The sequence below is a fragment of the Cygnus olor genome, chromosome Z (assembly GCF_009769625.2).
Source record: "Cygnus olor isolate bCygOlo1 chromosome Z, bCygOlo1.pri.v2, whole genome shotgun sequence".
In the NCBI taxonomy this organism is placed as follows: Eukaryota; Metazoa; Chordata; class Aves; order Anseriformes; family Anatidae; genus Cygnus; species Cygnus olor.
This window is the reverse complement of record NC_049198.1, coordinates 22,381,526-22,396,599: the sequence shown is the minus strand read 5'-3', so window position 1 is coordinate 22,396,599 and position 15,074 is coordinate 22,381,526. Positions and strand designations below refer to the sequence as shown.

The window sequence follows — 15,074 nt, the reverse complement described above, 5'->3', positions numbered from 1 at the left end:
ATCTACATTTCTACAAGTTATGCAGATATCACTGTGATTTACCTGCAAATAAACAATCTTCTGAAATACATCGTCTCTCATGCTCATCTCCACATCGAAATTAGAAAGCTTTTTGTCAGCTTCTGTACTTGCTAAGCGTACCTCTTTGTCCGGTGAGACATGCTGGGGAAAATCCAACATGCTTCTTTCCACTGTTTAAATAAAAGGCAATGACCACTTACACAGAAGGCTAGAAACATCACAGATAAAGAACTTCCACTCTCTTATGATATTTATAGAAGATACATGAAAAAACGTACCCAAAGCAACCTGACAATCAGATCAGGCTTGAAGCAAATAAAGTGATTACAAACAATGTAAAAATGAATGGGTGAAGGGACAAAACTGCGTACCATTATGGCAAATAAACATTTGACAGAAACCATCTATTACCAAAGTCTAATTATCTTACCTTCATACTTCTACAAAGTCCATTGAAGGGTATACTAATATGATACGTGATTTTTGGAAGATGTACCATTTGTAAGTGAAGACTGACATTTTTTCATAGCTGGCACAAATGCTTCTATGTTAGTATTTAAAGTGAAATACTCTGATTCTTCCAAACATGCCCATCTGTCCTGAAGTTATTTTTACATTGGTATGAGAGAATAGTGTAAAATCCCCAATTCTTATATATGTTTAAGGAAAAATAATCTGGTAACCACAAGAGATGTTATGTATTCTGAACTTCTAGAGATCATAAGCTAATACAACATTTTATAGAATATTTTTCTGAGATTAAGTAAAACCTTACTTATTAAACAAATATTGCATCTTTGTAATGAATAGAAGCACTAAATAGAAATGAATTGTTATGACTAACTGAATGAACTTAATTAAAAACTAATTATCCCCCCACCCCCTTGAAAAAACATGTTTTAGAGTAACAATATCCTAGGACAATTTGCTGTAAAGCTTTTTAATTTTATTTACTCTTAAGTTGTTTATGAAGCCCTGAGATATTCTCAGCTCTTTAGAAACCTTTGGAATGCAAGCATGGGCATATGGCTCTTCTTAAAAAACATTGGAAACTCTTTTTCCCCCTCCAGTCCTTCTGCCAAGGTGGTTCAAAACGACGAACTGAGTTTTAGCAGCTTCCAAGTAAAATCTAAGGCCTGCTGTTATATATGCTTCTTCAGATCATGAGTTTCAGTTACTGGAGTAAGACTGTTTTTCATGTACCTGTGAAAGGGATACACAGGACTTAAAAATCCAGGTTCCCAATGGAATCCTTGCTGTGGTAATATATCCTTATCATATGCCACGGGGTATTTCACAGGTAAGTCCTGGTAATTTTGCATACATCTTCGATGATTGGCACTACAAGTTAGATACGACCCACTTTTGCAATGGCATGTAGAGTAGAAAGTACATTGTGGAAGATGCAAGTCTCAATGGCTATGCTTAGAGGCTAATGGCCACTATTTTCTGAATCAAACAGATTTGCCTTTTAATTTAATTTAAAGCATAGAAATTTATAATGTGGTGAAAAGGCATACAATAATTGTACCAAATACATTGGTACAATTAAAACTGAATCTGACAGGAAGCTGTTTGGATCAAGATTACTCAGTCTTTCTGCCAGCATTGATTTCAGTCAATGAATTTGATATGCCCAAACAGTAATTCTAAGTGATGTAAAAGCCACAGACTAATATTACAGTGCAATCGTTTGTGCTGCAAGCTGCTCTTTTTTGCTAAGTGAAAACTAAGCTCCAAGCCAAGGTGCCTGTTTTCAGCACTTCTGTTGCTGCAGCAGATTTTTTGAGAGGATTTAAGAGAACCTGACATTTTATTACACAGACTACTTTGGGGATCCCATGCAGCCACCACATGATCCATCACCTTTTCTCCACTAAGACCATATCAATCTTTCCATGGCTCTAATTGAATTGTTTGTTTCAGTCAGATTATACAGCCTTTGAGAAAGGCACTGCTTATCAAGCTTCAATGTAATACCTATCCCATGGACACTGTACTCTATACTGTTGCACTCTGTCCCCTAGTGGTTGTACTCAGTTTGAAAACAAAATACAACTGCGCAGAGCTTAACATGCAAAAAATAAAACAGGTGACCACTGCAGTTCTCTGGATTCATCAAAAAGATCAGCAACATAGTTTTTCTAATCCTTATTTTTGCCTCTAGATTAAAGTAGCAGAACTTCATAGCCGATCATGTTACACACTGCAGAGATCCTGAAAAATGACTATGACTGGAGGACCCTTAAGAGATAAGACTTCTACACATTCTACACAAGGACAGCTGAGATCTGAATTGTAAGCCAGAATTATCTTTCCTCATAGTTTCTTCATGTGCAGATGGAATGCACAATGGAGAGAATCACTGAAAGTATGCACTAACCTGCATATTCTACTTCTATATCTGCCAAGGCCCGTACAGTATTTTCATGTGTTACTTCTTCAATATCAAGCATCCCAACGCTGTCATATACATGCTTTGTCTTCCTGATTAGTTCTTCAGTTCTTGATCTAATTTGCTCTGGTGAGAGGTCCCATCTCAAAAGGTTTCGGCCCGATGCGATGTATGAAGAAGCCTTGAGCTGGCTAGTGATTTCTGCTCCTAATGTCATTCTCAACACAAGCCGTGGCCCAATGGACCTGAAATGAGAAAAAAGATCTTTACATAGGAAGACTCTAGTTGAAGATGTAGTTTATAGTAAACATCAGAAAAGGAGTTGACCTTTAATAATCACAGAATGTTTTCATTCAAGCAAGAGCAAAGTCTTTTTTAGAGCCATGTATTTCTTGCCCAGCGGAACTATATATAGCCGTCACCCTTATCATTTAAGTTTAATTTTAGATAAATCAGAGGTTTGTCTTCTACCTTTATCCACCTAGAGGATGAACAAGTGCCATCTAATATGTTTGTAGACAGAGATAAAAATTTTGGTATAGAAATAATAAAAATATATAAATATAAAATAGACAGGTTCAGTTACTACTCAATCTTCTATGAAAAACAGAATTTCAGTTACTGAAGCTCTACAGAGACAATCAGTATTTGCATTTTTGAAATTAGGAATAAAACCCACACAGTGATTTGTAGATTATGAAGACCAAGGGCTGCAAATATGTATACAACTAGATGAAAAAAAAAAAAGTAATTTGTTTGTGCTCACTTAACAAACAATTTTATATTTATATTGGATGTCTGCCCCATAATCAGCCATGGGAGGGAAACTTCTAGTTGCTACTCTGTTGAAAATGTATTCTCTTAATTGTCATGGATTTTATATAGATAGCTTCACTTTAGTGCAAGAATTTACATACTATTGAGCTGATTATATAAATCAAATATATTTCAGCTTTAGCTAGCAGAAAAGTTCACATACATAACTCATCATAACTGTGCAGTGCAATTACTGGCTGCCTTTTTACTAATTTCTGTGACAATACTAAGAAGATGTACCTTGGAGCAATGAATCCAAATCAAAGTTAAGAAGATACTGACTTTGAAATACTGACTCCCACACTCCCACCTCCATGGCCCAGAAAAGCAACACTCAGATTTGTTGTATGAAGGAGATATTTAGAGTCAGGCAGCTGACTGAAGTTGGGCTAACGAAAATCCACGGTCAACAACATATTAATCTTTAGAACACTGTAATATCTCAGTTATGTATGAATTATTTGCTGAGAGATATTACAACTTGACAGTAATTAAAAACCTGCATTCAAGGAGTAAAGCGCTGCGGTGTTTAGTATCATATGAGGATCAACATACACCTTCAGAAAAGCAACAAGGAGATTCTAGACCTTTGAGCTACTAAGGTCAGCTCTGGCAGGCAGAGACTATCTGCCTCCACGTTTCATTCACATTATATATATATGTAACTATATATAGATATATATAGTTACAGTAATGACAATGATTTTCAACCGTAACTAAAGAAATATAAGAACACACAGAGAGAGCTCACTACTAAAAGGAATGCTTACTTTACACTGTTTTATATGAAATACCTTTTCCTGTTAACACCAGTCATTGTGCATGAACTCATTTTATTGCAAAACCAGTCTGGTATGTGCATAAGTGCTCAAATAGGTTTTGGCATACAATACAGGGAGCATACATAAAAGGACAGGCAATTTTAGCCTGAAGGAAAAACAAAGCACAAGAGTAAGTGCTAACAATCTGAGAGGAGCCGCACTCAGAGCTTGTATTTGAAGGCAAAACCTTTAATAAAAAGTCTTGTTGGTCTTTAACAGGAATTTTCTAGATATAGCCTAACCAAAATTATTTTCATACAGGACATAAATGAAAGACAACATTCCTATCTTTATGTTGAGATTTTATTTCCCTTGTTACTACAGTTTCTTCAAATCCTCCCATACCAATGTAGACAAAATGCTTACTTTTCACTTCCACCGGCATACAGAAGTATCAGTGTCCAGCATATTGACAATTTAACTCTGAAAATGAAGCCTGGATAAAGAATATTCCTTCCATCTCTGCTTTCTCTCTCCAGTATGAATTCAGATGTGACATGACAGAATTACTAGCTCCACCACCAGACTACTGCAACTTGGAATCTCATTTAGAAGATTCTGATAGATCAAACTGCATTCGTAAAAGCAAAAGGGCATGTAATAGCATTCTCAGAATGCAATAGTCTCTCATTCTCCCAAAATACTGAATTCTATCCTGAATCTACAAATCTATTAAAGAATAGTACTTAATTAAGTCTGCTTCCCACTGGACTGTGCTATGTCTAGTCTTTCACACATCACTAGTGCAGCTCTGGCACAACCTCATGGGTGCTGAAGGGGAATCTCCATAAAAGTAGTTTCAAGGCTCTGAACTCTAACTCCCTCCCCCCTGCCAGAAAATATCAGAAAGAATATAAAATGTGCCAAATTAAGGTCAAACTAGAAGTGGAACAGAATCAAAGGAAAACAATAACTCCAAAAGCATAGAAGTTGACAATTAAGCTAAAGTGCAGATACTCTTCTTTAAAGAGAACTTACAGCTTTCTATAATTCATTACCTTCACACAGACATGAAGAAAATGCAGCTCTGCCACTGACCAACAACATATTATCATAAACAACCATGAAAATAATCACAGCAACAACAGATTACATTAACTTCGGCTGTCAAAAAAGTATAATTAATAAAGTTGGACAAATTTAATTAATAAAGGGTCCCTAATTGCTGCAGAGCACTCCTTTTAAGCACCAAAAAAGATGAGACCACCTGATTTTCTCAGTATATTGGCTAGCTGCATTAAGGAATACACATACAAAATTGATAGCTTCATAAACGATTGCCATGAATGCCATCAAGTGATTGACTGTATCTGTTAGAGACAGCTAAACATGGAACAAAACCAGCTTTGTTTTGCAATGCTGACACCTTGTCTTCTCCTGCTGATACTATGAAGAAATCATTCATATAGATTAACAAAGCCAGCATAAACTCAGAAGGACCTGCAAGTCTTTCCATTTGACCAAGTGAATGGAGGCTTTCAAAAACAGTAACTTAACATTTCAAGTAAAAACAATCAGGACATGCAACAATAACATGAAACTTCAAATAAACATGTAAAAACACCTGCTGTTACCTTCCTACTAGTTGAGCAGACTCACATGAGATTAATGAAAAACAAAATGCAACTAAAGTATACACACAGGTGAAAACTCAGTCTTGCTATGTCTTTCAGTGGATTAGTATTTCATATTCTTTATCTACATAAAATTGTAAACCAATTCAAATATATAGTAAACTTCAAGTATATAATAAAAGTGATAATTTGTTTTATTTGTTCATGAAAAAAGCCAAGACATGTCAGATGCAAAATTAACGATAAAATAGACTATAAAAAGAAACAAGAAATGAGAGCATAGCTAAAATAATGAATGTTTAAAAATGATTTGCAACTATACTTGTCATATTATTAGAGAGAAAATATTACTGTAAATTGTACCACTGAGGAAAATTTTAACTTCTCAGATATAGCTTGGAAAATAAATTAAATAAATTATATTAATTATGGTAGGCACCAGATGCAATAGCAAAGAGCATTTTTCAAGAAGTAAATGAACCAACATGCTGCAATTATTATATAAAGGGCTTGCGTTTCGGTTAATGGCAGCAACATTACAGAAGAGCCAGCCATTCCTTGGACTGAGCAATCAGAAAACGATTCAGTTTAAATTAGAAGAATAAACAAATGTAGGTCCATAAATAAGGTTATGTGTATTCTGGGTAAAGTGTTGCTAGAGTCTGTAGTGGCCAGTTCAAACTGTTTCAGTCATTACACTCAACTTTCTGCAGTGCTGTGTAGGACTGTTGACATCCCTGGGTTAGGGATAAGGTCCGTGTTCAGCAGCAGGGTGGGCTTAAGACATTCCTCTTCCTTCCTATTCCTCCCCCTGCTGCTCATTTCTGCCTTTGTGCACCCCTGCATCTCTGATGGCAGAGTAACTACTGGTAGGATCGTACCTCAAAGAGTCACGGTACCATACAGGTGAAGAATGAATCACAGAATGGCTTGGGTTGGAAGGGACCTTAAAGATCACCCTGTTACAACCCCCCTGCCATGGGCAGGGACACCTCCCACCAGACCAGGTTGCCCAAAGCCCCATCCAGCCTGGCCTTGAGCACCTCCAGGGATGGGGCATCCACAGCTTCTCTGGGCAACCTGTTCCAGTGCCTCACCACTCTCTGAGTGAAGAGCTTATTCCTAATATCTAATCTCAATTTACCCTCTTTTTCTCTCTCCCACTTTCCTGTAGGCCCCCTTAGGTACTGGAAGGCCCCTGTAAGATCTCCCCGGAGATTTCTCTTCTCCAGGCTGAACAACCCCAACTCCCTCAGCCTGTCCTCATAGGAGAGGTGCTCCAGCCTCTCGATCATTTTTGGGGCCATCCTCTAGACCCACTCCAACAGCTCCACGTCCTTCTCACGTGTGGGGCCCCAGAGCTGAACACAGAGCTCCAGGTGGTGTCTCACAAGAGCAAAGCAGAGGGGCAGAATCACCTCCCTTGCCCTGCTGGCCAAGCTGCTTTTGGTGCAGCCCAAGACACAGCTGCCTTTGAGGACTGCAAGCATGCACCGCCAGCTCCTGTCAAGCTTCTCAGCTACCAGTATTCCCAAGTCCCTCTCCTCAGGGCTGCCCTCTAATCCCTCATTGCCCAGCCTGTGCTGATGTTTAGGATTACCCTGACTGAGGTGCACTTGGCCCTGTTGAACCTCATGAGGTTCGCACAGGCCCACCTCTCAGGCCTGCCCAGGTCCCTCTGGACGGCATTCCTTCCCTCCAGCATGTCCATCGCACCACACAGCATGCTATCCTCCACAAATGGACCAAAAAATGGAATGGGGTGGGGGGTTTCAGCTCATCACTTCCATCCCGTATTTGATGTGTGACTTCAAAACAGTTGTGCTGGCTTAAGGATCAAAGGAGTGCCAACAGACACATAAGCCTGCACTACTGCTAGAGGACACATGTGAAATGTATGGGTTTAGTCTTGAGGTCTTGAGATGATTGCTGTCATTAATGATAATTTCTACCAAAAGCTGTACAAGTTGAATAATAACTTAGTAGTTATTATTAGTAGATGACGCTTAGTAGTGACTTCTAAAACAAGATTTTAAAAACGAAAACAGAGCTTCTAAGTTACAGACCACAATCACTGCTATTTTTGCTAGAATGCCAGGTAATTTATTTTGCCAACAAATCTACAATTTGATTACTTGCTGTTTCTGGAAAATATAAATATGATTTGATTTTACTAAGGAGGAGGACCTTTATAATATAAATACCCTATTGCATTAGAGTACTGTGTTACTCTATTACTGTATTGGAATACTCTATTACAGTAATATAGTGGCCAATGTAACTGCTGCAAAGACAATCAATGCAATTAAACTTACAGGTTGACTTTAAACTTGTACAGTAAATACTTTAAACATAATAAACATTTATGTCAGACTGTTTTTGTTTAAAAACAATTTTCCACATCTGGAACATGCCAAACAGCCCTTTGTAATAAAGCACTACTATAACAAAATAAGAAACCACAGTCTATGAAGCAGAATCAGCAAATGTTAGCATCAGCTTTAGAAAATACAAATACAAAAATCTGCAACCTTGGTCACAAGGTGCTCCTACTACTGATGATCACTTCAAAATATACTCAAGATTTAAGTCTTCTGTCTCATTTATCTCTGACTAAGTACAGATAGCTTTGATTCCATCCAAGACTCTTAAATGATAGTTTTCAAATCAATCTTTACCTAAACAGTATTAGCTACAATGATGAATGAGATCTTACAAACTAATAAAATATATTTTAAAATGTATTTCTGGGAAACGTATACAGACAGGTTTATTGTACATACTCATAGATCTGACAGTTCCATATATCCATATAAATATAAGAGTATATCAGCTTAGTGTAGGATGGAAAACTACATCCTCTGCTGGTGAAAGGTCTGGTATAACAGCTTTGGGGATAAAGGGAAAACCAAGACAGAAGATTAAAAAAAAAAAAAGAAATTAAAAAAAAAAAGAAGGAAAAAAGAAAAATAAAAAAGACAGAGGCATTAAGATGATTTAGCACTGAATATATACTCCTAAAGGTTTGTACATATCACCTTGAAACAAAATGGAATATTACACTTTCTGTGCACTTCCATAAGTAGAAAAGATGGTTCTCATCTTCATAAAATTATCAAAATGTGAAGGTTTCTTACACACAAAACCACCAAATAAAATGTCATCTTCTAGTTTTTGAATATTCTAAGGGAAAAAAAATACAAAGATGTTTTTCTTGTTGCACCTTATGTACACTTTGGGGGCGTATTCCCAACGATGCAAATGGGAGAAGATTTGGTAATCACAATAAATAAACTTATTTTTCAATTAGTAATTTACTGTATCAAGCTTTGTAAAAGCTCTTAATTTAGAAATGAGAACAGCAACAGGATCGTTCTTTCTTTTGAAATAGCAGCTCTTAGTTAAACTCTTCCTTATCTTACAGGCTGCAAAAGAACCAACACCGCATGCTGGAAGCCAGCGTTGTGGACGTGAAGACCGTTTCATCAGGAACAGCAACTAGCATTCTCACGGCCTCACTCGGTGTTTTATCCCCACCTAGCGGTCATGTTCAAATGAAAAAAAAAAAAAAAAAAGGTTCCAAGGCAATACAAGAACTGACAGTTTGCCGCAGGAGCAATTATTTAATACTTGAATAATATTTCCCTGAGAGCGTTACCAAACATATATAAACAATAACAGACAGTCATGGTGTAAGTAAACCATTACAACAGCTAAGGCTCATACTCAGTGGAACATAAGGCTTTCTCATTTCCTTTAAGTGAAGACCTATATAATTAAAAAAAGATTTCAGAAACAAACTACAGTCAGTATTCAGTAACAGCTAATATAGTAGAGGATGGTACTTGGCCTCTGTTCTCTGCATGGATTTTAAGAAAAAAATTTATAGACTAAAATCTTTGTACTATTTAGACAGCCTAAATTCTTGCTTGAATTCTAAACACGTCTCCACACTGTTTCAGTTTTGACTCATAGCTTCAGACAATAAGTAATATTTTTTTTTTTACTTCAGAGTAAAGAAAGGACTAAAATTAAGGAAAGTCAGCAGAGCACTGAGTAAACCATGGCAGAAAAAGGGAAAGGAAGAAAAAGGGAAAGGAAGAAAAAGGGAAAGGAAGAAAAAGGGAAAGAACAAGAGTTATATCAACTCAAAGCTGACTGAGCTAATTGGAGGGGAAGATGGGGGGCACATTACTTCAAGTTGGCAAAAGGAATGAGACCACAACCCCGGAATTTAAGTCAGCACTTTTTCCTGCTGGACAAACACATTTGAAATCATTATTACAAGTGTCTTGAGCAGTGAATACATGCCTTGAATTCTTGGGCCCTTTTCCTTAGAAAAGTACTTGGCTTTGTGTCACAACAGAGTTTGGCACAGACAGAACTCAGTATGGCAAGAGGACAGTTTGCTTAGTATTGCTGAATTTTGAGTTCCATAACTGTTACGAGAAACTTTTTTTTTCTTAAGCTATGTTTGATGGAATAGAAGAAGATCTAGAACTTTTTAACGCTAAATAATCCATTTTGTCATTAAATCTTTCAGAAAAGATTCTTTGCATCTCAGATCACTGTAAGCTGTGTGTTGATTACACTTCTATAATAGATGCACTTTTAGCTCTTAAGATCAATGTAAGTTAAAAAAGCTGCAAGTTACATGATCACTTTAAAACCTTTATTGAAAAATACATTTCTCTCAGTTCTACTTTTATAGTCTTATTATCTGGCAACAAATGGTTACTGGTTTCTCTGGTAGAATTAACATCAACAACAGTAAAGTAATTGAAAAATGAACTCTTGGCTAATGAAAAATGCAGACCATAAGCAGGAATTCATACAGGTGCATAATGTGTTATGTCTGCCACAAATCCCTAGGCAGTCTTACTGTACTTGCATCCTCTATCCCTGTCCCCTCAACAGTCCTTAAACAAAAGCAATTCGGAAACTGCTCTGACTGACTTTTATAAGAGGTGACTTCCATGCAGTAGTCTGGAGCGGACCACGCGGAAGGTCAGGGTTTCTGCAGACTGCCTCATCTCCTCTCTCCCCAATCCCAGCATTCTGGTACCCATCATTGTTAAAGTCTTACTAGGACTGCTAAACTGGGCTACAAATCTAGCCTGTGAACTGAACCCTTATGGTGTCACTGCAAACTTCCAACATACCACACTTCGGTTGGAGAATCTTAGAAAGGAGCTGAGAGACTTTTCAACACGTACGTGCAGACTGCAGGTGAACTGCTTAAATTACACTGAATGTGATGCAGGAGGCACTCATCAAGAGTTAATTTGATGATCCTTGTGGGTTCCTTCCAACTCAGGACATGAGTCATGATTCTATGATCAAGGTTATCTTCTTGCTTGGTTCTACCATCAGGTGAACCATACAAAACACAATGGAAAAAAATATTTCCAGCTCTCTCTGATACTGCCGCATAAGCATCTAACAAAGGTATATCATACCTGCTATGTAAACAGCAAACGCATGCTATTTAGTGCAAACACCACACACTGTTACAAGGACAGTTCAGTACTTGGACAAAATCATACAAAGCATTAAGAACAGTTTGTTGATTCCAACTGAAAAACAAGTGGTACTGCAAGACAGAAAAAAAGTATTAAGCAGGGTTTGTAAACATAAAAGCTAAATACATTTCAAGTGTACTGCATCCTTTTCTACAGAAGGAACCCGTGACTCAGTCTATTGGAATTCTTTGAAGGACTCAAAATAGACAGAGATCAGTCTACACAGCTAGTGTAGTCTGTTTGGCTTTCAAAGACTAATGAAGAGATTAGCGAAGTTACATTTACTCATGACAATACACATGAAATGTCAGGAGTGAGCAGAAGTGGAAGAGAGAACAGAACACAAAGATTTATTATACCACTCTGTAACATGTGAAGCACAAAGACACTATGTGCAGTTCTGCTCATCCCAACAGTTATAAACTTCCTCATCTTCTGTTCTCCCACCTGCCCCAAACCTTTTCCTCTTCTACCAAGTCATGATGAGTCAATACTGATCAGCTGCCGTGAGAAATTAATTCCATCCAAAGAATAACTAACTAGATGGGGATTCTTCAGCCTGGACAAAAACAAACAAACAGAGGAAGTATTTAAGAAATTTATACAATCATGAAGAGCATGGAGAGAATGAACTGTGATGAATGTTCCCCCTATTACTTCTGACACAACTAAGAAAAAGATCAAACAGTCTTAGGAAGCTTGTTCAATGTAAAAACGCACTAGTAGACTAATTTTTGTACAAAATCCTAAGGCAAATGCTTTTTGTGTAGGGAAGTCCCCAGAACCTAGACTACAACAAGGCACAGGACTGTTCTGAAAAGTTACTGCTGCATGTTTGCCTTGTCTTATGTGCTTTCCTAGGCATCCTGATCCTGACTTCTGTAGGAAAGAGGACAGATTTTTGAAATAATCCAAACCATTGAAAAGAAATTTTTCCAAGCCAGACATTTCACAGAATCATACAATAACCCAAATCAGAAAGGACCCACAAGGATCATTGAGTCCAACTCCTGGCTCCACATAGGACCACCCAAATATCAGACCAGATGTCTGAGAGCATTGTCCAAATGCTTCTGGAACTCTTGTCAGGCTCAATGCCATGACCATTGCCCTTGGGAGCCTGTCCCAGTGCCCAACCGCCCTCTTGGTGAAGAACATTTTCCTCACACCCAGCCTGACCTTCCCCTGTCCCTGCCCCATGCCTTTCCCTCAGGTCCTTCTGTCTTCGTAGAGAGAATGTCAAAACAGTTATTTCCTCAAAAGATGTTAATTTCAGTGCTTTTTTTAGTGTGTTCCAACCAGTGCCCTACAGGACAAATTCAGACCACAAAATGCTTATGAGGCTGACATCTTTGACTCAGTAGGTCCAGGGAACATTTTGCTCTGCAAACTCTGCTGAGCAGCCAAATTGTTTCTCTAGAGCCTGCTGCAGTTAGAAAGGTGGCGGCTGTCACTTTTGTCCACAGGAGACCAGTGCTGCTGGGGTACACAGACAAGGTTGTGCAATCTGTGGAGCACAGGGAAAGCGAAAGATGTCCTGTGCTTCCTGTCTGGTCCTTGCCATCACTGGTGTTGGACCTGACATTTTAAGGAAAGCACACACACACTAAGGCAATAAGTATGCTATAGGAAAGCGACTACAAAAGGTCTTCCCAGTTCTATGACCTCCATCCCCATTCCCTGCTCCTCCTCCTGCCTCTTCCCACCAACCCTGTTTCTTGCCAGTTTACTTCCTTGTCAAGAGAAAAAAATGTGTTCAGATTCTCTTTCCAGAGACAAAAATCTAAAATTAGGTCTTAAATAGAAATTCTCTTTCTTCCAGACCCCACATACATCTATTTTGCTACTCAAAACTTTATTTTGAAGATTTTGAAAGAAAGTCTTCAGAATTCTTGAATCCTGGAGAATCATTTTAGGACAATGAAATTATTTAAATCACACTTCCCACTTTATTTTTTTTCCATTACTACTAATATCCTCAAAGAGTAAATAGACTATTGTCACAACTTAATTAATCTATGTGTTAGCCTGCTTTTTTCCTACGCATTTTACCGAAAACGTTACTCCTTGAATCTTTCAGATTCTAATAGGAAAGGTGCTCAATTAGAAATAGCCTCCTTCCACAAATCTGCCCATTTTAACTAAAATAGTCAAATGTTTAGTCAATGTAAGATATGTTTGAAACTTCCTAAAAACTGACATTTGTATCTCACGTTAGCATTGTGAGTGTGTTTGCTATTCAACATTTCTGCAGCCATTTGCTTAGCTTTGGAAAATCAGAGGTCTCTATTTGACATCCAGGATCACTCTTTTTTTGAGGGGGAGTGGAGGGGGACAATTACTTGGTTACACTCAAATGATGACTGACAAAAATAATGCAATTAACAAATTGCAGTGATCGTTCCCTGATGTACTTACAACACGTGGTGAAAAAATAAAAATCAATGCCTAAATCAATACCCAACGCTTCCTTAGTATTTAGGAAGGGGGGATCTTTAGTTTCCAAATGCAAATTGGAAAGATTGACCTTTTAATTTTTCTCTGAAGGAATAACTTCAATCCTTCAAGCACTCCGTTTCTTTCTTTTTGTCTGAAAAATCTGCAGGAGAAATATGGGCAGTCAACACAAAACATGGAGAACAGCGAAAATGCCTGTACAAAAAAAAAAAAAAAAAAAGGATGCAAATGTGCGTTGGGGAAATAAAGTCTTTGTGCACTTAATCTGACAGCAGAGAGTCGATCAACTGACTCACAGCCGTAGGGGAAGGGAGGATTACGAGTCCTGTTTGCCCCGGTTCCCCCCGAACAAAGGCAGTGAGGTGGGACGGGAACTGCCGTGCCCCCGAAGCCCACGGGAGCTCGCCCGGCTCCCTGCCGCAGCCCTCTCGCCCCGCGTTCCCCGCAGGACCCTGCTGCCCACGATGCCCGGGGGAGCCTCATGTCGGTCCCCAGATCCTCCCCCGAGGGGACAGGGCACGGCTGGACGCCCCCCATCTTGAGGCGGTGCCCCACGAGCCCCCCCCTCCCCCCCCCCCCACCAGCCCCGGTGCCACTGCGCCTACCTGCGAGCCGCGCGCAGGGCCAGCATGGGGGGCGGGGCCGCAGGAGGAGGAGGAGGAGGAGGAGGAGGAGGAGGAGGAGGAGGAAGGAGGAGGAAGGAGGAGGAGGAGAAGAAGAAGGAGGAGAAGGAGGAGGAGGAAGAAGAAGAAGGAGGAGGAAAGGCCGGCTGCGCTCCCGCAGTCACTGCTGTCACCGCCGGCCGTAGGCACCGCCACAGCAGCCCCAAGCATCCGCTTCCGCCGCCGCCTTTCCCCTCCCCGCCCAGCGGCGGCGCTGACAGCGGCGGGCCCGGTTCAGCTCAACCCGGCTCGGCTCGGCTCGGCTCGGTAAGCGCCATGCCCACCCCCCCACGCACACCCCGCCGTGCGGGCGGGCCGCGCCTCCTCCCCCGAGACCCTCTGCCGTGGGGCCGGGCCCGAGGCGGCGCCCGGAGGGGCCGAGGGGTGCGGGGGGCGGAGGCGGGGTGCGGGGGGGTCGGGGAGGGGGGCTCGGCCCGGGGGGTCTGGGGGTGTCCGTGGGGTCCAGAGGGGCCCGAGGGGATGCGGGGAGACCCGGGGGATCCGGTGGTGTGGGGGGGCTGGTGTTGGCTTAGCCCTTCCTCGGCGGGAGCCGCCTTCAGCCGTCGCTGCCGTAGCAGGGAAGGGGCGTGAGTGAGTGTGAGTGTGACCGTGAGTGTGAATCTGAGTGTGAGTCTGAGTGTGAGTGGGGAGGTGGGAGATAATCCCCAGTCGTCTCGGCTCGGTTGTGGCCAGCCTGCGTTTGAGGCTCCCCCGTAGCCTCCCTCCCCACTCAGATCAGGGGGAGGTGGTGCCAGCCTGGAGCCGGAGGGTTTGTGGAAAAATAACTCGGAAAGTTGGAGGAGACG

The 15,074-nt window shown here is 40.4% G+C and overlaps 1 protein-coding gene across 3 annotated transcripts in view; it reads right to left on the bottom strand.

Moving 5' to 3' along the window:
- Positions 1-14,439, bottom strand: part of NLN (neurolysin) — a 39,913-nt gene extending 25,474 nt beyond the window's left edge. For 2 of the 3 annotated variants that reach the window (XM_040540699.1, XM_040540698.1), the window contains exons 1-4: positions 14,318-14,439; positions 14,212-14,280; positions 2,405-2,661; positions 43-191 (exon numbers count right to left, since the gene is read on the bottom strand). In XM_040540699.1, the coding sequence (XP_040396633.1) occupies positions 43-191; positions 2,405-2,661; positions 14,212-14,280; positions 14,318-14,439 (597 nt within the window). Of the gene's footprint in view, positions 1-42; positions 192-2,404; positions 2,662-11,596; positions 11,709-14,211; positions 14,281-14,317 lie in introns of those variants that run through there. The other variant, XM_040540700.1, reaches the window with a different exon arrangement.
- Positions 14,440-15,074: the final 635 nt, after the last annotated feature.